This window comes from Vipera berus (assembly GCF_964194415.1).
Source record: "Vipera berus genome assembly, chromosome: 5".
Classification (NCBI taxonomy): Eukaryota; Metazoa; Chordata; class Lepidosauria; order Squamata; family Viperidae; genus Vipera; species Vipera berus.
The window spans coordinates 67,247,408-67,269,767 of record NC_138207.1 but is presented as its reverse complement, the minus strand read 5'-3'; the positions used below and the strand labels follow the sequence as shown (position 1 = coordinate 67,269,767).

Here is a 22,360-nt window from a genome sequence, read left to right as displayed (position 1 = left end):
ATTTATTATCATTGAAATGCTCATTTCCTAGCCTGATATATATTAACCCAGTTTAATATAGTAAACCCAGTTAGGTATCAGTTCCTTGAAAAGCTATAGCAGACCATATTTAATTAGTGTTTGGATAAGGCCACCAAAATATACTAACTAGAACTGTAAACTAGGCCAGAGGTAGAGAACCTTGGCTCTTTTATGACTTGTGGACTTCAATACCCAGAATTCCTGAACCATCCATGCTTACTCAGGAATTCTGGGAGTTGAAGTCCACAAGTCATAAAAGAGCCAAGGTTCCCCATCCCCTGAACTAGGCCATAAGTTTAAAAAGAAATACAGTATTTTGGAAGAAGCTGTTGCAAATGTCTTCCTTGTTACTGTCATGAAAGTTAAAGATTTGTCAGTAAAATCATTAAAAGTTTAGTTTGACTCAAAGGACACTTTGCTTTTCATTTTACTAAAACTGAGTTCCCAGTTTTCTTCTTTCACAACATCACTAATTCATGTTCTTATTATAATAATATTGTTGGTTATTCCTTTATAAATCTTGAATAATTGGGCTTATCATTTTCCTTGCTCTATATAAGGCTTAATTTTCAATTACATTAACAAAGTTCAGATTCAATGCAAAATATGTTGGTGTTTTAATTTTGACAGGGAAGGGTTTTATTAATTTTCCCTCTACATTAAATTTACATATGTACATTTCACATATGTCAAAATAAATGTTCAGCTAATCAAATGGTAAACACTGGCCTATAGTTGTCCGTGTCACAAAAATGCTTCAGCAGCAACAATCTCAGGAGACAGCAATAACTTCTGAGGATTCCTGCATTCAATTACTATAGTAATTTCCTGCGCTGCTCCTAAGACTTCTAGATTGTTCAGAAATAAGCATTTAGCTTTACATGGTATTAATTTAACAAAATACAATGTCCTTCCAATTTGTTCAAGTGTACCTCTGAATGCATTTAGTTCCAAATGATTGTGAAAAAAGCTCCTGTTTTCAGCTTGGTGATCGAAAGAAACTTGCTATTGTTTGGGGTACAGGTAGTCTTCGTCTTACAACCTTTTTTTTAGTGATCGTGCAGTTACAACAGCACTGAAAAAAGAGACATAGCCATTTTTCACACTTACAACTATTGCAATGTGGTCACATGATCAAAATTCAGATGCTAAGTACCTGGCTCATATTTTTGACATTTGCAATGTCCCAGGGTCATAGGATAGCAATAGCAATAGAACGTAGACTTATATATCACTTCTTAGTGCTGTATAGTCCTAAGTTTGCAGAGTCATCATGTTGCCCCCAACAATCCTCATTTTACCGACCTTGGAAGGAAGGCTGAGTCAACCTTGAGCCAGTGAGAATATAACTGCTGGCAGTCAGCAGAATTAGCTTAACTACTGTACCAAACTGGTTCAACATATCTTTACAGGCCACTTTATAAATGGTTGTATGGTAAGTTCTCATTATGAATAAGATAAGGAGTTCACACAATAGAAGCCTCTCTAGAGAAGCTCTTAAATGTCATCCACATAATATGGGTTTGTACTCTTAAATATTCACTGACTAGATCCACATATTTACATTATACCAAATCCCAACATGTCTTGTTTCATTTTGGCTTAATTGTGTGAACCAAGCTATTAGAGTTTTAGATCATTTTTAGACTTAGTTGTAGCCAGTGGTGGCTTATTTAGTAGTGAATATTGTTTTAGCATGAAGGAGAAATCACTAAAACATATCAGTATGAAAATTTAATATATTGGCTTTTCTACATGACATGTATTAATAATATTAAAGGATCAGTTTCATTGGTTTCATATTTTCTACTCCACTAACCACTCAGTTATACTTCCCTAATAATGTAACCCTATTGTTTATAAGTACATCCTATTTGTCTCAAAAGAGCATTTCCCTAAAAGCATTTCAATCTGCAGACTTAGATTATATTCAATAGCTTTTCTATTCACTGGGTTGATAAAAGTTAGCATTAATATACACATTTCATGGCATTGCAATTCTATGTACTAGAAATTAAATCTATTCCATCCAGTAGGTGTTGTTCCCAAGCAAGGGGGCAGAGTTAAATTCCAACTTAAACCCATTTAACTTGAGAACATTGTTTTAATTAAATATGCAAAGAATGAAATTTATTACATTTATATCCCACCACAATCAAACAAGTCTAGCTGCACACAAAAATAATAAATTGATATTTGACTTTCATGAACACTATATTAGTGTGCAGTTCATTCCACACATCTTTATTTTTAGGGAAAAGGGCACTTAACTACGTACAGATTCATTTTTAATAAAAGTTCATGTAAAAAATGTACTTGTGATGTAATATGAATCCAAAGGCCAGTCCGGGCTTGTGAAGAGATGGAGAATATTGTACCTTTCCAGAATTGAGGTCTTTTCCCCCTCCCTCATATACTGAATGTTTCAGAAAAGAAGAAACTGCTGAATGATCTAGAAGTCTAGTCTTCATCTCTTGTTTCTACGGTAAAAAATCATTTTGCTTCCATCACCGATCCTCTTTTTTGAAAAAAGGTTAGCCTACTCCAATCTGATCTGAATTCTCATAATTTATTCAGGACAGGGCAAACCACTTATTTGAAGTGAAGATTATTGTGGGGGGTGAATTTTAAAAAGAACTCCGATAGTGTTTCTGTTTCCTCTTTTTTTCTGTAAAAGAAAATGCTGTCCCAGTCAATAGGCCAAGTGAGGCCTTCAAGACAGAACACAACTCAGGGGATTCCCCCCCCCAACTTTTAATCTAAAGATCTACCCAGGTTGGTGACTTCCCGCTGCCTTTTCAAGAATTAACGTGGCTTAAATCTCAGGAAGTGTATGGACTGCTTTTAAACATGTAATTTTAATTTTACTGCTAAGTTTGTAAGCCGCCCTGAGTCTTCGGAGAAGGGCGGGATATAAATGGAATAAAAATAAAAATAAAAATAAAAAATAAAGGGGGAGGTTCATAAACTGAGGTCCACGCTGAAACGTGTTTTTAAGATTTCAGTGCAACGTGGAAAGAAGAGTCGAGACAAGGGACGCAGCGCTGCTGGCACGTTTGGCTTCACCCCACAGGATGAAGTGCGACATCCACTTACCACTTAAGCAGGAAATCAGACGCACCCCGCTTCCAAAGCTTATTTGTTACCTGTAAATAACTCCCACTGGTGGGAATAAGGCTTATTCCGAAGCTGGCGCGCACGGAGGAACGGCCTATTACCGTTGGGATTCTGCTCCTAGGCAGGAATCCGCCTCATAGCTTTCTTTCCCGCCGCCCCGCCCCATTGATTTCGCAGCTAGCCGGAGCTGTGTGCGAGGGTCAGCAAGGCCACGCAACCCACTTTCAAAGCATGCAGGCGGAGTCTTCGGGGGGGGGGGGGGGAGAAGGACCCAGGCGGGCGCTTTTCAAATGTCCCCGGGGGAACAAAGTTAGCAAATGCCACCAGTTGCTGCAACTGGCACAAACGGCGGGGCAGGCTCGGCCCCGGCAGCCTCCCTCTCTCGGCCTTCCAACAGCTGAAAGGTCTGAGGGGGAAACGGCCGGGAAACGAAAGCGACCGATCGGGCCGCTTTCTCGGGTGGTTTCTTGTTTCATCTGCATCCCCAACCTTTTCAGGTGCAGCCGTGGCGAACAATAGGAAAAAGGAAAAAAAAGGAAAACGCGTGGTAAAATTTTTCCCGTAATTCTGGCCGGCCCAGAAACTCTGCTCCCGGAGGTGACGGCGAGGAGGGTCGGAGCACACGTGCGGGGCTGCTGGCCCTCAGTCCGGCCGCTTTCAGCCTCGTTTGGCGCCTTTTCTCCTCCCGTCGAAATTCCGTCAGTCCAGCCAGGCGCAACTCTGTGAGTCGCCTGAGAAAGAGCTGGAAAGAAGCGAGGGGTTTTTATTCGTAAATCGGTTTAGGGTCAAGACTTCCAGAGTTGCACGCTGGCACACACAAAAATGAGGGAAAACGGTCCACTGACATCCCACACACACACACACACACCGCCCCCGCTGAACATTATTGAAGCCCCGGGCGGGAGCAGAGGGAGATCGCGCCCGAACTGAGGCGAATCGCCCGCTTGAGAGAAAAGCGCGGGAGGAGAAATCGGAATCCTTTTTGCCAAGGGAGGGAGGGAGGGCAACGTCCTTCCTTCCTCAAGAAAAAAGGAGGCCCCGGGCATGACTTTTTTTTCCCCCGTCGCCCCAGTTTCAGCTCCCCGAAGCAGAGTCCCTGTCACAAACCCCGGGATCTCCCCCAGCCCGGTTCATCGATGGCCACGCTTCAGCTGAGGAGCACGCCCCAAGCAGGCGTTGGAAACGGCGCGTGAGGGAAAAGGCGGCCTTTTTCACAGCTTCAACGGGAAGGCTTAAAAAAAGATAGGACATTTAGCCCAACTCGGCGTGCAGCAAAAGCTTCCGAGGCTCCCGGGCAGCCCCTGGCCGACTGCTAAGGGGCTTAGATGGCTCCGCCGCCGCCACGCACAACGGCACAGCCCTTCGAGTTTCTTCTTCGCCCCGTTCTTCCCTTTACCCCGCTGCCTCCTGCCCTTCTTTCTCCCAGAGGCGCCAGCTTGGCCTCCGAAACTTTCTCGGGCTGAGGCGCCTTTGCCTTAAACTCCAGAGTCGCCGCCGCCACGCCTCCCTCCCCGCCACCAGACTCCGCGGGATCCAGCCTTCCTCCTCCCGCAAGTCCCGCTCCTTTCTCTCTCCCCCGACCCCACACACACACCCGCTTTACTTCAACCGGGGAGGGGCGCTTGCGCACTGCTGCGCTTTTTTCTCCCGTCCCTTTGGCCCGTGGAGCTTTTCCCCCGAGATTGTTGCAGGGTAAGTAATGTATTAAATCAGGGGTCTTCAAACTTGGCCCTTTTATGACTTGTGGACTTCAACTCCCAGAATTCCTCAGCCAGCATGGCTGGCTGAGGAATTCTGGGAGTTGAAGTCCACAAGTCATAAAAGGGCCAGGTTTGAAGACCCCTGTATTCAATAGCCCAGATCACACATCAGCCCCAGCTTTTCGTCCACAATAAAACACACACACACCCGGCCTTCTTTGTGAACTCAAAACAAACCTGTCCGTTGCCTAATTAGCCGTGAAAGGTAAGAGCGATTGGGGCTTGCCGGCCCCATCGTTACAAGCAACCTCGCTTGGTCGCTGGCTGGCTGGCTGGACCTCCCTCCCTCGGGTCTTCTTCGGTCTCTGGTGGGGGTCCTGATGATTTGGAAAGAAGCGGGCAGGGTGGCCCGAGCGGGATGGGATGCTTTGCTGCGTTGGGGGAAGGGAAAGAGGGGAGAGAGAGCAAAAGAAAAGTGCGCTTCCTTTCTGGTCCTCCAATTAGGCTAGAGGGCAGATTGATCGGGCAGAGAGCCGCGTGCCTGATGCTGCTGCTGCTGCCAATTTGATTTGATCCCCAATTGACGTGAAACAGGCACAAACAGCTCCGAGGATGGAGAGGGCGACCTCGAAGCGTCCTTTCCCTTTCCTTTCCTTTCCTTTTTCCTTTCCCCTAGTTATTTTTTTTTTGTCGCTTTACGTCTCCCGTGGTGTCCTCAGTAACTTTGGAGGGAAACTGTGCCTGTGTCTATTGGAAGACAGCGTGTTGGAGCGAAGATTGTGCTTGTATCCCTGGGTGGGAAAGAAGAACAGGAAAGGGACACTGCGTTAAGGATTGGGGGAAGTGATTTGATCGAAAGAGGTGACTTTACCTTCCATCCAAATATTGAAATCAGACCGAAACTCCTTCGACCGGTCTGGAAATGGAAAGATGTCTGAACCGGGAAGGGGAGGCGTAGAGACGGTGGAAGCAATTAAAACTCCTCCTCTCGGATTAACAACCAAAAATTGATCGATCTGCCAGGAATACTGTTGATTTATGAAAGGTGCTTATTTCCTTGGTATGGAGAATTTTTATGTTCTCTAGGTGAAACTGAGTTCACCCAGCTCTAGAGTAGATTGATGTTTTAATAAAAATAAATAAAGAGAAAAGGCTTGCCTGGTCTTTGGGGACATCAACTCTGAAATCGCGGAGTTAGATTAACAAATCAAACAGTATTATCTTTACATTTCCTACCTTTTAATCGAATGTCTTTAAAAATGACAACCCTTTTATTATCTGGAAAGTGAGGAACGGTGGTTTCTTTCCTTTTATTTATTTATTTATTGAGACAGCGCTTTCCAAAGTTCAAATAACAAAGCAATCAATGTTTCATAAGCAAAATGGCACAGAGAAATAACCGAGTAATTTTGATAAGTGACTTAAACAGCAATCAAGACCTAAAGAATCTAACACGAACCAAGGCCGGGGATTTGAAGCGCCGAATGTCCTGTAGGTGGCAGACTATACCCGCTGTTTAGTTCACACGAAGTCTTCACACACACACCCTCCTTTTTTTTTTTTAAAGCCAGAAGGGCAATTTTGTTGGGGAGGGAACAATCCCAGCACTTGTTTATCTAAGGTAATCTATGTTTATTTCTCAGACCCCTTCTATATATGCTTTTGGGGGGGAAAAACAGGACAAAATGCAATCTTTATTTTCGGGAAAAGGAATCGAGTTAGAATTCAGCCGATCGATTTGCAATCAAGGTGTCAAAAGGGAGGGAGGCTGCAGGGACGGGTTAAAAACTCACTTGCAAAGGGGATAGCTCGATCCCGGGTAAGCTACGCAAATGTACAAACTACACTTGTACTGAGGGGGAAGTTCAAGCATTCCCAGTAAATCACCTTGCGGGGGAGTTGGTCCTTCCCTCCGCAATGTAAGCCAAGGCGTGTTGAAGTGCGCGGGTTGCCGCAGCGGAAAAAGCTACAGAAGGACGCGCGGAGGGCCGGTTCGTCTCTTTCTCCCCCAACACGCACCGCTTGGCCTCCCCTCCTCGCCCGCTTTGCATTGTAAATTTCAGCGGGACAAATTGCTTATTAATAGTCTAGAAGAGAAGCCGGTTTCTTTCTTTCGTCTTTGCTTTTTCTGTTTTTATTTCTGCATGGCCCCCAGCTATGCTCTGGGCAGCCCAACCGCCCAGCAGCTCTCCCTTCATTTCAATATCCGAAAGAAAATGCAAATCACCCGCGCGGAGAACAGGCTTGTCCGCTTCATCTTCTTTCCTCTCTCTCTCTCTCTCTCTCTCTCTCTCTCTCTCTCTCTCTCTCTCTCTCTCTCTCTCTCTCTCTCTCTCTCTCTCTCTCTCTCTCTCTCTCTCTCTCTCTCTCTCTCTCTCCCCACTTTCTCCCTTTCTCCCCCTAAAGTGAAGTTAGCAACAGCTTTAAATGATTCCATTAATGTAGTGGTATTATATGCATGTAGTGCACGAGCATTTTTTTTAACGCGCTCCTGTTCTTTAGGGCCTGGGGTTTTGATCATTTATGCCCGCCCGCCTGCCTTTCCTGGACGGAGGATCAAAACTCCCAAGCCGCACAAACCCATGAGGAGAAAGTGTATAAGCTTGTCTAGGAAATTGTATCAATTTCTTTGCTTTGCTTTCGAGGTGTTTTAAGGCAGACCACATTTTGAGGGCTCCAAGACACCCCCGGCCTTTAAAAGAGGCGGAAGAAGATCCCTGGTCTTCTTTCCGAAGGCAAGGCGGGGAAAGGAAGAGAAATTAGTTCTGGCCTTGGATTAAATGAGGGTGGCCTCCTTCATCATTGCTGAATTACTGTCCAAAGGTCCGTTTCCTTTCCGCCCCATTGGGAAAGAAACTGCACCAGCATAGCCAGCCCAGACCTCCGGAGGATTTTATAACCACGAAAATGCTGGGGAAAGCAAGAGGTTCCCCAAAGGCATCGACCGTATTGCTCAATCTCCAAGGGCGCACCTCAGGAGGTGTGTGTGTGTGTGGCCGGGGTTCTGCAAAGCTGCGATCCCTGATGAGGCAGAGTAGGGAAGGGTGCTGGGTTTAAGGGCGCCACTTGGAGCAGGAAAGAGTTAAGGTCCCTATTATGCAGGCGCGGTGCTTGCAGGAAATCTGCGTTTTCTAACTGCCGCGTGATAATCACTTAAAAAGTGAGAAGTTTGGAGACACCTTTCTTGATTATACCTTTGACAATACTTTAGGTTTTACAGTTCATTTGCATTTTGTTCGCGACGCACGTGGAAGCCTCGAGTGGAGGGTTGAATTTTATTAGGACATCTGGACTGACAATATCAAATTCGACAACGGCGTCCAAAGCATGCTAAAATTGCACAGTTAATTAGAACGAAGTATGTTTAATTAAAGCCAATTATAATGTCTGAAATAGCCGGGATCGATCCTTGCTGGTGCAGTTTGAGTCGGGGGGAAGATGCGAAAAGTGGGGTGACGAGGATCAAGTCGGCTTGCCAACTTCCCACTTGTAAAAAAAAGGGGGGGGCGCCTTGTTGGATGGTTAGCGAAAGATTGGGGTGCCTAGTTATAGGGAAGCCCCGGCAACAACAGAGGAGAAGGAAGAAAAGGCGGCCGAGTCCGCGGCGAGGTCTTTCTGCCAGCCCAAGAGGGATGCTCTGCTGCCCAGGCCGAAAAGGCTGTAAAACTTCCTTGCCCGCCCGCCCCCGCCGCCAGTCCGCCAGTCTTCATTCTACTCGGGATCTTGGCTTGCTCTTATTACCGCCATCAGACCTTCCTTCCTTTCTCACAATGGGGAAAATATGCCCCTCCAACTGAACTCGCTTTGGACGGATCCGCTTTTGCTGCCTTTGAAGGAACACTTGCGGGTCTGTCCTGGCCTCGCCCCCCCCACCCCACCCCACCCGCCCCCAAATCTTTTCCGGACACGCATCACTTCTGTTCCACCTTCCCAAATGAAGACGTTTGGAGCCCCCTGGCCCATTTAGACACATTTTGTCGTGTTTCTTCCGGTTGAACGCTCTAATTTTAGACTCACAGGGTGCCGCTAGCATTTGAAATCCTGCCGTTTTCCCAAACTCACTCCCTGACTTAAATCAAAAGTCTCCTAACTTCATTCGGTCCTCTTTGACCCTCCACGAACGCAATTGTGCCCATTGTATTTTTAAAATACGACTTTTTTTTTATCTTAATGCTCGGAAGGCAGTGTTAATGTTTCTCTTCCCAGGCATATGCTCTATTGCTCTAGTTCTAAAGAAGTGTGGAGGGAGCAGTAGAAAACACTTGTTAATGTTGCATCTTCCAAAAATGCCCCGTTTATTCAGGTTCCTTCATAAGAAGCGCCAAAAACAGTTTTCAAGGGAAGGAAACTATTGGTTTGTTTGACAGAAAGAGTAAAAAGGAGCCGTCTATTTCGTTAACTTTCAATAGGCAGTGCGAGGGAGAGGGAGAAAGCGAGAAAGATGCTACTTTTCTGCCCCCCCCCTCCCCGCCGCCTTACTTACGATCTCCCTCTTATTTACTCTGAAAATCTCTTTTCCCACCCAAGGAGGCGCTGTTCGTCAAACTTCCTTGCCACCGCTCAACTCCGAGGCGCTCGAATTTTTTACTCTGAGAAATCATTTTTTTAAAAATTCAGGGCGGCTGGGTGCGCGCGCGTTTGTATGTTTCACAAAATTCATCTGGTGGGGGTCTTTCTTTCCCTCTGCGTTTACACCCCCCCCTTTTTTCCCCTCTCATGTCGTCCAACTGAAACAAAACCAAAAGAAAAAGAGGATGTCTTAAACCCCAGACAGAAACTCACTCTCACCTTCAACCCTCGTTGCTACAAAAGTACCGGGCGCCTTTTGAGAAACATCCGGGAGAAAAAAGATTTTCTACGTGGACATATAAAAAGCACCCTATTTCGTTTCTTCTGCTTGCTGTTATTCCCGCTGTGGTTCATACTTTTTTCCCTTTGCTGTTGTCTTTTTTGTTAGTCAAAGAAACAAACCAACCAACAAACCTTCCACTTTGAATGTGAAAGAATCTGGCTTGCCGAGGGGTAATTTGAAAAAAGGCGAAATTGGGCTGGGCTGGCGTTTTACACAGGGGCTGCCAGGACTCCCGTTCTTGAGCTTGAAGCCAAGTTCGGACCGGCACAGGAAGCCTGTGGCTTTCTAGAAGCGAGAAAGTGTAACCGGTTGTCCTTTAATCCCTTAGCCACTGTGGTCTAGGGTGTTGGCGCTGGTGGGGTCTCTTTGGGAAGGAAAGGTGGCCGACCGCTTTGGAAAAGGCGTCCAAGCAGGGCACGGAGGGCGACTCCGACGCCTTCCGCTTTGAGTTCCCTAGGCAGGAGTGCCGCTGATTTGGCCAGGCTTTGCGAACAGGGGCCGCAAGCCAACTGCTCTGCGCCGAGCTGCTGTGCGTCCAGCGGAAAGCCAGGGGAGGCTTGGACTCGGATGTTGTGGAATTAACTCCTCAGACCTTTGAAAGGTCTCCATCGCCAGCTTCAAGCTTCCCTAGATCGCGGCTCGGCGGTTTCTGCCAAGGAGGATCTCTTAGAGAGCGCCCGCGCGGTAGATTCCCGTTTACCTAAGGCGTTGGCAGCAAGGCAGAGTCTGGGGTCAGGACACCCAAAGGGCATTTTGCCGTTCGGTTCAATGAAACCACAGCCTGCGATTTCTCTCTCGTTTGTGTGCATATGTGTGCGTGTGTGCGAGTCTCGGTGTTGTATGCTTGTGTGCGTGTCAGTGAATCTCTCTCTGTGTGTGGTGGTGGTGGGGGGCCGCATATGAATGAATAGGTGTGCATTTGTGTATATACATAGTATCACACGTGCATCACATAATTTTTTCTCTCCGGGCCACTTTTATCATTCCAAACTCTTTGGCAAGTGCCAGATTTTAAATAAATAAGTAACTTGTAACGGTCCTTTAGAATCCAGCGAAAGGGGGGGGGGAGTTGCCGAGATTTGTTTCGGCGAAACCCTGCATAAACCATTTCAAGTGCAACGGAGCATGTTTGTTCATCAAAGAGTCCGAGAATAACCTTAAAACTGAAACGCGGATTTTGGCTTGCTCGTTCCAATTCTTCCTTTGGCCACCTGAAGGAGACAGCACCAGAAACCATTAATATTAAGAGCGGACGGGGATGAAATTAGCTTTATGTGTGTGACTACAGGGCGTAGAATCATTTTTCCTCATCCAAACTGAACTTTTTCGCTTCTCCAAAGTTTCTTTAGCAAAAGAGGAAGCATACAAGTGTTGTGGGGTGTGTGTGTGTGTGTGTGTGTGTATCTGTGTGTAAGCTTCAATAAGCAGAAAAGGAAGACACAACGCAGAACTGAGCATCAGGAAGAATTGCACATGGGACGTGTTAAAGATTTTGAACAACTGAAGTGTAACAGTTCTGTTTGATTCAGGTGGGTGGCATAAGAAAAGTATTTGAGATAATAGTCCCAGTATTATCTCGAAAATGTGTGTGTGGAGAGAGAGGGGGAGGGGGAGAAGGAGGGAGGAGAGGGGAGAGAAAAAGAGAGAGAGAGAGAAAGAGAGAGAGAGAGAAACCTTTTCCCAAACTTGAGAAATGAATCTATCAGACTGAATCAGTGGGATTTTGTACGGTCTAAGAATATGGATCATTATGGCCGTGGGTTGTCAGAGAAAACAGAAAAGAAAGTAGAGAGAGGGTGGTGTGTGTGATTTATGGCGCAACGCGCTATTTCTTTTCTCCCTGGCCTTTTAACAGAGAGGGGGGGGCTATACAATGGAACAGGTTGAACGGCTGGTTCGGATGTGTCCGCTGTTTCTTCCCCCTTTCCCCCATTGGGAAGGAGCTTATGTGGTGGCTGACGCCAAGGCAGGGCTCTGTCCCTTTAAGGTCGCGGCATGCTCTGGTATGATGTTTAGAAGGACAGCTGGGCAATGGCCATCTGACTGACTTCGGCTTGACATCTGGGAGCCCACTGGTGTGTGGCACGCGAATCGCTTGATGTCGCTATTTAAATGCAAATTTGTGGGGGGGGGATCATTGAAGCCTCACCCCGTAAATTCACACAAAAGGAACACTTCACCCACTCCAAGGAGGAGGAGGGCTGCGACTTCGGGAGGTCTTAGTTGCAATATGCAAATCTCATTCAGATCCACCGCACCTTCTGCCTGACCAAGTTTGCTAAGGTCAAGTCTTTGGGGGAGGGGGGGGAGGGGAGGGGGGAATGTGCGGGGAAGGGACTGATTGGCGGTAGCTGGGCTCTACCCGAGCCAGGCTTTTTGTACCAGCTCAGCTGAAGCTTCCAGCTCTCCCGGCTTCCACCTTTGAACTGGTGAGAGGCGCTTCTGTAACAGGAAAGAGAGAAGAGGCAAGACCGCTCCCGTGTCGAAGTAGTAGGCCTGACTGGCCCATCGCGAGTCGCCAAAGTTTTTAAAACCCTCCACAAGTTTCGTCCCACGCCTTCCCTCCCCTTCCAGGAGAAAACACAATGCTTGCTTTCCCCCCCCCCCCTCTCTCCTTGACGCCTCCAGGTCCCCGTGAACTTCACCTTAACAGCAAGGCTTAACAGGCGACTTTGTCTCCCTCTTCCTCTTCCTCTTCCTCTCCTTTCCCACTCTAGGAGAAGAAAGGCCGCGTTTTTCTCGGCACACCCTGATTTCCCCGAAGTATTATTAAAAACAATCTTCCTCTCATACTAAGTAGCCCTTTCAACAGGAGGCAGAAATCCCCCCGCCCCTCTTTCCCCCCCTGTGCGCGGGGCAAAGGCGAGGCACTTGCGCCCTACCCCTTTGGTGGGATAGAAAACCTGGGTTTAGTAAAGGGGAGATGCTTAAAACAAACAAGCCTTTGGAGCTGAAGGCACACTTCTGATCTAAACCCGGGCAGTAATTTTTCTTTTTCTTTCTTTCTTTCTGTAAACATGGCTCGTAGTCAAAAAAAAAAAGGGGGGGGGAGGGAGAGGAAAGAGGAAAGCAAAGCAAAGTCGGTGAACGATAAAGACCGTATTTTCCACGCTTTGGGTTCAGGACCACATGATCTAGAAAATGAGCTGAAATAGATTCAGCCTCAGAGTCTAATGTGAAGAGCAGCTGACTCCCCATTCCAGGCCAGATGGCTTCTGAACACAGATTTGCATTCATTTTCGCTTAATATCGTCCAAAATAGCGGGGCAGCTGCATTTGTTGTCAAAAAGGTTTAAAAGTCTCCCTTTTTTTTTTCTTTCCTCTTTTCTTTCTCGGGCAGGATCGTTACCTTATGCGATGGGGGCTTATGCAACTTTCACTCCCTTCCCCAGGCCTCCCTCTCCCCTTTTAGTCAACAGTATCAGATTTAAAAGGATTTGTTTTAAAACCTTCTAATTTGGTAATCAGATTTAAATCGCCTTGGCATGTGTAATCTGAATTAGAGATACTGTACAGTAAATGGTCTGAAGCGTGGCGACATTCTGAACCTGGGCTAGCAGTAACTTCAGCAGCGGTCCTCTCTCTCTCCCTCCCCCCCAAAGGGGTAACCGTGCAATCTTTGCCCCAGGCTAGGGAAAAAAATACTTTAAAAGAAGACCGGGGTGGGGTGGGGGGTGGGATGGGGACCAGAAACAGAAACCAGACAACCGTTATTTGTGAATAATGACTGCAGCGAACTTTATACCATCTCAAACTGCTGTGTAAAATCCACACCACAGAATGAGAAAGAAAGCGGTCCTATTTTTCCGGCCTGTTTTGTAACTTCGGTTTTGCCTGCAAATCGCAGTCCAGCAGAACTGTGACATCTGCCAGTATATCCCAATAATAACACTTGGATATTATTATGAAGACAGGATTTTCCCCTCTAATTTTTCATGAATAGTTTCTATACACTTTGATTTAGCATTATTAATATTCTATAGACAGTGGCATCTTTAATATGTGGCGATCGCTTCTAAAGACTAATCTCATTACCCTCAAATAGTCATAAAATATGATTTTATTATACTTACGTATTTAATTAGACGGCCAACAATGTAATGGATTTTGAGATCGGGTAGAGCAACAGCTTTGATAATTCACTTATCTTTAGCAATAGTCATTAACCCTCAACACCAGAAAATAGATTGCTTTCTAACACATCTTTTCACCCCCACCCCCACCCTTGGAGGATGGATGGGGGGGTCCCCTGGTAACACAAATCGGACTTCGATTTTCACCGATTAATTAAAATATTAACATACATATCCTGCCAATTCTCATAAAACCAGTTCCTAACCCATCCGAGATGGGAATGCTTTTATTCAATACCTTGTGCTCACTCTTTGTCTTGACTTTTAAAAATATGTACACATAATGAACCAAGGTAGTTGGCTGAGGTGTGTGGGTGTGTGTTTGTCTATGTGTGTGTTCTTTGCAGAAGAAGCGTCAAAAAAAAAAACCTTTGTCTATCTATGGGTTTCCTGCAAATGCAAACGTCTTTAAAATAGCGTCTATCCATCCATATCTATCCATCCATTCATCCATCAATCTGAGAAAAATTCACCCCGTGCTGCCAGCGACTGATCCTCTACAAGTAATTAGCAGTTTCGTTCTTACTTCGAGGGTGTTTCAATTGCTCTCGGCGTAGTCATCTACATCTCTTACTCAGGTGTAAGTCCTACTGAGTTTAATGGGACTTTCAGGTAAGTAGAACAGAATTCCAATCTTTACGCACTAGTAGCTTTGGATATGCATTTCCCCCCCCCCCCCGTGCGCGCGCTCCACACACCCACAGATGCTTCTAATGATTCCTCGAAATCAGACTTTCAACGGCGTGGCTCTGACCCGTTACCGGAAAAGCGTTAAAAGGGAAGCAGAAAATTCCACCATTTGGAAATCACCTAAAGGCAGGAATCGATTCGGAGTTTAAAGATTTCTTTACCGGGTTGGTTTCTTTCTCCCTCCTCCCCCCCACTCCCCGCACATCAATAGGAGCGCATAGCTGTAAAGCCCGATTGGAAAAAAATAAATAAAATCAAAGCATAATCACAGTAATTCACAAAGAAAAAACATTTGAAGCAGTTCTTTTAAACGGATGTTGGAGAGCAAGGCGGGGGGGGGGGGGAACGGGAGCGGCCGGCCGACCAGCCGGCCGTCTGGCTGGCTATTGTTCCCGCTAGCGTGAACCTTCCACACGAACACTAGTAGAAAGTTTGCATCTCATGGCTGCGCCTCTCCCGCTGGCCCTAAGGGGGGCTGGCTTAACCGGAAGATAAAGCGGCTTCAGCGCCGCGCAACTCCTCTCCAAAGGGCACCGAGTTCCGTCCTCGCGGTTTGCGAACCACCTGTATTATTATTTGCAAGGTTGGACCGGGACTCTCCAAAAGCGGATGCCTCCTTTCATCCTGTGTGTGTGTGTTTGTGCGTATGTACGTGTAATGCAGCCAAGCCCCGCCAGCTTGCCAATTCACTTTTCCAAAGGCAGGAAAACCTTTCCGAAATTGCCCTTCCTTTCATAATGTAACCCGAACACTGCTGTAAGAGGGAGGGGGAGTCGGGGGGGGGCATGTGCGTGCCTGGGGGGAGGATCCTGGTCACCGAGATATTTGTATCTGCCGCGCAGTGGGTTCTCTCCCCCCCCCCGTTCGGACACACGCGCGCAGACTTCCCGGTTCTTTGCCTTGCCCTGGAAGGAAGGTGTCGGAGTCTAGAGCCCAGCGCTTTGTAACGCTTCGTGCTTAACACCCGCACAGCAGCCTCGCTCTCTGGTTGTTGATATTTAGGCTTACTAGTCTTTTAACGAGCGCGATTCTTTGCAAATTGAGAGACGCTCCAGCTGTCCTTGGGCTGTGACTTTTTCTTTTTTAAAAAAAAAATATATTGTAACTTCATTGGCTGCCGGCGCGCGCGCGTGTGTGTTGCATGCACATCTATTTCATATTCGTGTATGTACACACACAATATCTCGTAAAAAAAAAAGAAAGAAAGAAAGAAAGAAAGAAAGAAAGAAGCGGGGCGGGGGGGGGCTTGAGTTATAAGGGAGGGGGAGGCGCGGCGCTGCACTCGGCGGCTGCAGCAGTCAGTCAGGACTAAACAAGCTGTGGAGCTCTCGGCTAAGCGGAGGATTTGCTCGGCCCCCCATATATGGCGATGGCCCCGCCTCCCGAGCGTCAGAATCTGACAGCGCAGTTCCCGGGGGTTTAGAGTTTTGGCTCCCGGGAAACGTTCCATTCCTAGGGGATGGAAGGCTGAGTTTTGTACGCTTCCCATCCATTCTGCAAGACGCTAAAGGCCCCTCTTCGCGTTCTCCTGTGTCCAGGAACACCTCCATGGTAATCATTTTTTCGTTTATTTGTCTTTTGGAGCAGGAGAGCCTTGCCAGAAGTGGTCGATTCAGCAGTGTCCTGAAGGTTTTTTTGATGCTGTTTTACTAGGATGACACCACATTGAGAAGCCTCTGCAAACAAACCACAAAATATATATGTATATATATATATTTGTTGAAGGAAGGAAGGAAGGAAAAGAAAGAAAGAAAAGGCAACCTTTGAATACGGACGTCTGTAATTTCTACTTTTTTGAACAAGAAAAACAATAATAAAACGACAACGACAAAAAACTTATTTTTTTTTCCTTCCCCTCCCCCCTTTTCAACCCTCCGGGTTGTTTTTTTATTTATTTTTTTAATTTTTTTTTTTAAAAAAAATTCCAAACTGGAACGCCATCCAAGTAGAACTGCTCAGTATATTGTTTATGTCGTGCCAAGCCGGGACAGATTGAAGACGGAAAGAACGACTTGAAACGGCGTTTCGATTCGCGGGGAGTAAAGTGGTCGCTTCTATTCCGGCCGCCAAGGAGAGAGAAAGAGAGAGAGAGAGAGAAAGAAAGAAAGGAAAGAGCGCGGGAGGGGGGACCGCAGAGAAAGAAACGCCAGCCACCAACTTATCTCCCCCTTTCCCCCCCTTTCTCTGACATTTCCCGTCATTTTTTTTTAGCCCCGTTTGGTTAGAAGCTGGTTTTGCTCCCAAATTGTTTTAATGTTTGGAATTCAGGAAAATATACCACGAGGTGGGACGACCATGAAAGAAGAACCGCTGGGCAGTGGAATGAACCCAGTCCGATCATGGATGCATACAGCTGGGGTAGTGGATGCTAACACAGCCGCGCAAAGGTACGTGTGCCAAACGGTCCTTTCCCTCTTTCCTCTCGTGTGTTTCGCACACCGGCCGTAAATCGCCCCCCCGTGCTTTGCATCAATTGTAATCTCTCTGAACTCCGCTTCAACGCCAACCCCCCCCCCTTCCCGAACTCAGGGCGCGCACAGGGCGCTTCTCCCTTTTTCTCGCCTTCCGTTACACATCACCTTACGGCTAGTGCGACGCATCAAGAAACCCTCGGTTTTTCCCAAATGTAATTCCCAGCATCTCCCCATGGTTTTTTTTCCCTTCTTTTAATCAGAAGCGCCCTCCTCCCCACTCTACCCCCCCCTCCCCAGCCCAAGTCCCTACTCCCTCTGTTTCTCCGGTGTCTCCCATTCTCACCGAGACAATTGTCTTGTTTTTCTCCCCGCAGCGGTGTGGGGTTGGCTCGGGCACATTTCGAGAAACAGCCGCCTTCCAATCTCAGAAAATCCAATTTTTTCCACTTCGTCTTAGCTCTGTACGACAGGCAGGGACAGCCAGTGGAGATTGAAAGGACAGCTTTTGTGGACTTTGTGGAAAAAGAGAAAGTAAGTTTTTTTTTAAAAAAACGTAATCTCCGTTTCCCAAAACCGTTGTGCAAGAATTGATGTTATTTGAGCCTGATTCCAAGGGCTAGAGATAATTGTTTACCTTGACTTAGATGCTGCCAGTTATAACGGGACTCCAGAGGCGTCGAAACCACGTGTAGTTTCCCCAAGTTCTGATGCCAGGATTGGCCTTTTTAAGACTTGCTTGCAAAGTTGCCTCAACCCAACGGGCTGCTTTGAACAGGGAAAAAGTCACATTTTCGGTAGCAGACAAACCTCTCGTCTGCTGCAAGAGTAAGCAAACAAAACAAATCTCTCACTAGTGGAATTGCAGTAGATGTATGGTGATATGAGCAGTTACAGGCAATGTGCGGCATTTTGCAAAAATTAAAAACAAATGAAAAAAAATGCAATTGTTTGTCGTTACTTACAGGAGCCAAACAATGAAAAAACTAACAATGGAATTCACTATAAACTCCAGTTGTTGTATAGCAATGGTAAGTTTTATTCAACCATGCTTCTTTGTTGTTGTTGTTGTTGTTGTTTTTGTGCATATCTTTGTATATGCTGTAAAAAAAACCCGCTACCTCCTTTCTGGGGCTCTTTCAGCAAAACAGATAAACAGAGATTATAAAGATTTCTGAGATTAAAATTACACGACTCTTCTCATGGTCTAGAGAATGGAAACAAAACCTAAAAAAGATCAATAAGTCAATGGTACTTTACATGATTAACCGGCTGTCTTGGAAGGAGAAAAATCACAACAACCAAACACATGCAGGAAAACAAAACAAAGCAAAATAAATAAATAAATAAAATTAAATAAATTAAATAAATAAATCAAAACCCACCCGGAATCAATATTGACTCCCAGCACAACAACATCGCCTTTAAAGAGATTCTCTGCTCTACTTTGGCAAATGAATGTTAATTATTGTGGCTTCTGCCTCTTAACATGCCAGATGTTACACACCCAGGTTGGATGAGCCTGGAAGCTTGGTAGCAAATAGATAAGGGAAATGGCATTCGGAAATCCAAGCCACCAGTGTTGATCTTCTCCCCCCCCCCTTTTTTTTTACTTTACAATAACCCAGGCGAGTGTAGTGAAACAGGCAGTCTCCTGTCTCTCCTTTCCTTGGGTTATGTGCTTTAGGCAGTCACAATTTGTGTTCTTTAATTCTTTTTATTTAAATTCATTCTCCGGGCGGCCCCCCCACCCCCCACCCCAACTTCTTAAGTATTCTTGAATACATGCCATCTCTATGTAACTTATCTTGCTCAACCCTTCTCATGCCAGATGCCCTCTGACTGGTTTTTCTTCCATTTTTGCAGGCGTTAGAACAGAACAGGATTTGTACGTTCGGCTAATAGATTCCATGACAAAACAGGTGAGAGAAGTTCAAGCTTTCTAAGAGTTGATGGGTTGTTGAGTTTGGTCTTGTCTCTGAAAGGGCTTTTCTGGGTAGACTACGAGCCTCTCTGATGTGTTGCTTTAAAATTCTATACTGAGGATAAATATTTAGGACCTGAAAGCATATCTTAAACTTGCCCTCTGGTCTTACAGTTAGTTCCACGTGCTGGTGGTTAGGAAAAGGAGAAATGACCAAAAAGGAAAATGTTAGAGAATTATACGGAGCTTATTTTGTAAACCCTGCAGTAAAGCGCTCCAATGTTATCGTAGTTTTATTTTAGAACAATTTGGAAGATTAATTTTGTAACAAGGTTGATAAGATGAAAAGCAGGTTTTAATCTTGTGGCACTAAAAAAAAATCAACGGTGTCTTGCTTCCCCCTCCCTCCCCTGTTCTTTTCTCTGTCTCTTTCCCTCCCTCTTCCTTTTAAAAGGGATGATTTAGACTCATCAGACATTTATTTGGGATGTAAAAGTTAAATGTGCAGAGGTGAAAAGTCATCTTGTTCTCCACTAGTGCGGATTCACCTCGCAGTCCCCCATCTCCATAATTCAAGCTCCAGAGGTCACCCACATCCGTCTCTGAAATCAGCTCCTGTTCCTTCCTCAAACCTCTGCCATCTCTTGTAAATAACACAATTACAAGCTGATCCTTCTTAAATTATTTAACATGTTTTGGACAACTTTCTGAACTACAAATGTTATCCAAACTTCTTTCAAAACAACTATTTTTATAGATAATAGATGCCTGTTAGCTGTTGAATGGAGGGTTCAAGTCTTTTGGCTTTATTTTGTTTTTCTAAGAGATGCATTCGCTGGCTTTTCAGTGTGCTTCCTCTGTTTTGGACGAACAAGCGAATTAAGGGAACTGTACCCTTCGTAAATAATACAGTCTCAATGGTAGTCCCTTATAAAATGCCCGATGCATTATTATTATTTTGTCTTTCTTCGTGAAAGAGCAGAAAGAGGGGTGTATTTTCTCTCTTATCAATTGCAAAAATAAAAATTGAAACATTAAGGACAAAAGACTGTTTCACTTAATGATACATTTAAGACCCCCATTTCAGTTAGTTTAAGCTTTCAAGCGCCCTTTCCCCTCGACTCTGCTTTTGAAAGCAGAAAGTTTCCAGTCTTCTTGACAAAAATAGGGTTAGATTTAAATGCCCCTAGCAGTAAATGAGTGGTGTCCTTTTGCAGAAAACCCGATCTGACAGGCAAACGCCAGTCCCTTGACAAAGACGGAGGCGTTGCGCCCTCCAATAATTTTTTTTCAATAGGTTACAAAGAAGCACCCTTTTAAACTCTGGAGCGCTCTCGAGTTGACAATGTCTTCTTATTTCCTTTGTGCATGCCAGCTAAATGTTTTCGGAAATCACTGTAGGCTAATTAAGAGGATACTATGGGCAGCTCTGTAGGTTTCAGTGCTCTGGAATGAAGGACAGAGAAAGATAAAGAAAGAGAGAGAGAGAGAGAAAACCAGACCATTTTAAAGCACGTTTTTATTAGCAATGGAAACTGCGGACTTTTGCAGAAGTTTCAGTGCTGAAAATACAAGCTTTTAATCTCTCTTCGCTGACGGAGGAGAGAGGGGGGGAAAATAGCCCAGTAACTGATCAAAGAGTCAATGGCGCTGAACCGACAGTTTATGGATTCTCTTGGTGCTACAAAATAAAAAATAAATCACATCTAAATACGCGGACTCATCCCAGTCAAAGTAACTATCACCCGAAGTGGAGTGGCCTGCTGCAACAAAAAAAACATTTGCAGACCCGACTGCTGGATGTATCTGCGGGGTTCTTCGCTACCTCAAGCTTTCCAGACAAATCCAGGTTTGATCGGGGGGATCTTTGAAAAACTAGGCCCACTGCTCGCTTCCACGACGAGGAGTTTCGCGGGCTTTCTTTTGGCTGGATCCCGCTTTCCCAGCATGGCGAGCAGCAAAGTGGCTTAACCCCCTGTTAGATAAGGGAAAAACTTTTTTTCCCCCCGAAAGCTTGTGGCATCGAAAGAATGGAGATGGAGGTGCTTCCGTGTCCCCCCCACCCCACCCCACCCGCGTCCTCTACTTGTTCTGCACCGCACACAGCGCCGATTGCAGCGAAGGCAACGGAGCTGGTAGGAATGGGAAGCCGGTGGCCTCGCTAGGCACAGACGGCTGAGGCCCAGGCTGCGAGAAGAGAAAGCAAGAAAGCCGGGAGGGAGGGACGGAGGGAGGGGGGAAAGCAAAACAGGGGTAGCAGCAGAAAGAGAAGGAAGGAAGGAAGGAAGGAAGGAAGGAAGGAAGGAAGGAAGGAAGGAAGGAAGGAAGGAAGGAAGGAAGGAAGGGAAAGGAAAGGAAAGGAAAGGAAAAAAAGGAAGGAAGGAAGGAAGGAAGGAAGGAAGGGAGGAAGGGGAAAGGAAAGGAAAGAAAGAAAGAAAGAAAGAAAGAAAGAAAGAAAGAAAGAAAGAAAGAAAGAAAGAAAGAAAGAAAGAAAGAAAGAAAGAAAGAAAGAAAGAAAGAAAGATCCTGATTTGGGACCCGCAGGAGCTCGTGTTGATGCACAGTCAGCCGTGGCCTTCCGGAGGAAGAGCCGGGCCCAGATTGCAGGGCCGCCGCTGCTCCGCGTCCCTGACTCAGTTGCCGGGAAGAGAAGCCGGCGCGCTCAGGAAACCCCTCGCGGGGAGGCTGCCGGGCTCTCGCCTTCTCCGGGAGGGAAGCTGGGCTGGGGAGGGGCAGGAACGGCTTTGGCGGCGGCTGGGAGGCGAAAAGCTTCTTTACCAACCGCGGTTTGCAGTGCCTGCTGCTCCCAGGCCGCTCAGGCTCCGGATCGGTTCCCCGAAGTCTGGAGACGGGTGGGGGGGAGAGGAAGGGGGAGACACACACACACACACACACACACACACACACACACACACACACAGAACGCACCTATAGCTCCGCACCATCTGTTAGAGCCTCTGCTCAAAACCCATTCAACCGTGTGCCCAGACACACTTGCCTTTTTTACCCAAGAAAAATCATTGTTAGCAGTTTCAAAATAAACACCAGATTGCCCATTAGCACTTTTCTTCCCCAAATATCAGACCGATAATAGCCGTATTGGAGTGCGCGGCGACTGGGATTCCTCAAGGCGGTTAGGGAGAAGGAGGAAGAGAGGTAGAGTTCAACTGCTTGAAAATAAACTGTAATCTGCTCTATGAGCGCTCTTCGAAAAGAAATGCCTGGCATGTATACGGGAATAAGGGCAGTAGCCATGCCTTTTCTTTTATAAAAGGCCTACTTCAATGCAATTTAGTCCTTCTGGGCCCATCCATTTACACTAATCTTTGTTGGGGGGCAAAAGGCATCTGGGCATTACCCCCCAAAAAATTACATGGTGTCTGATTTGTAGGTTGCTAAATCTAATTGAAAAACTGTCCCTGTCCTTTAAAATGATGCTATGCAACGTGGATACTGATCCTTGCATGAACAATAGCCATAAAATCCTTCTAATTAGGCAGTGACAATCTTTA

At 46.1% G+C, this 22,360-nt stretch overlaps 1 protein-coding gene across 5 annotated transcripts in view; it reads left to right on the top strand.

Annotated features, from left to right (window-relative positions):
• The first annotated feature begins 16,023 nt into the window (after nt 1-16,023).
• Nucleotides 16,024-22,360, top strand: part of EBF3 (EBF transcription factor 3) — a 195,939-nt gene continuing 189,602 nt past the window's right edge. For all 5 annotated transcript variants that reach the window (XM_081328871.1, XM_081328868.1, XM_081328870.1 and 2 more), the window contains exons 1-4: nt 16,024-16,900; nt 17,302-17,458; nt 17,892-17,955; nt 18,791-18,846. In XM_081328871.1, coding sequence (XP_081184997.1) covers nt 16,767-16,900; nt 17,302-17,458; nt 17,892-17,955; nt 18,791-18,846 — 411 coding nt within the window. In that variant the 5' untranslated portion in view covers nt 16,024-16,766. The remainder of the gene's footprint in view (nt 16,901-17,301; nt 17,459-17,891; nt 17,956-18,790; nt 18,847-22,360) is intronic.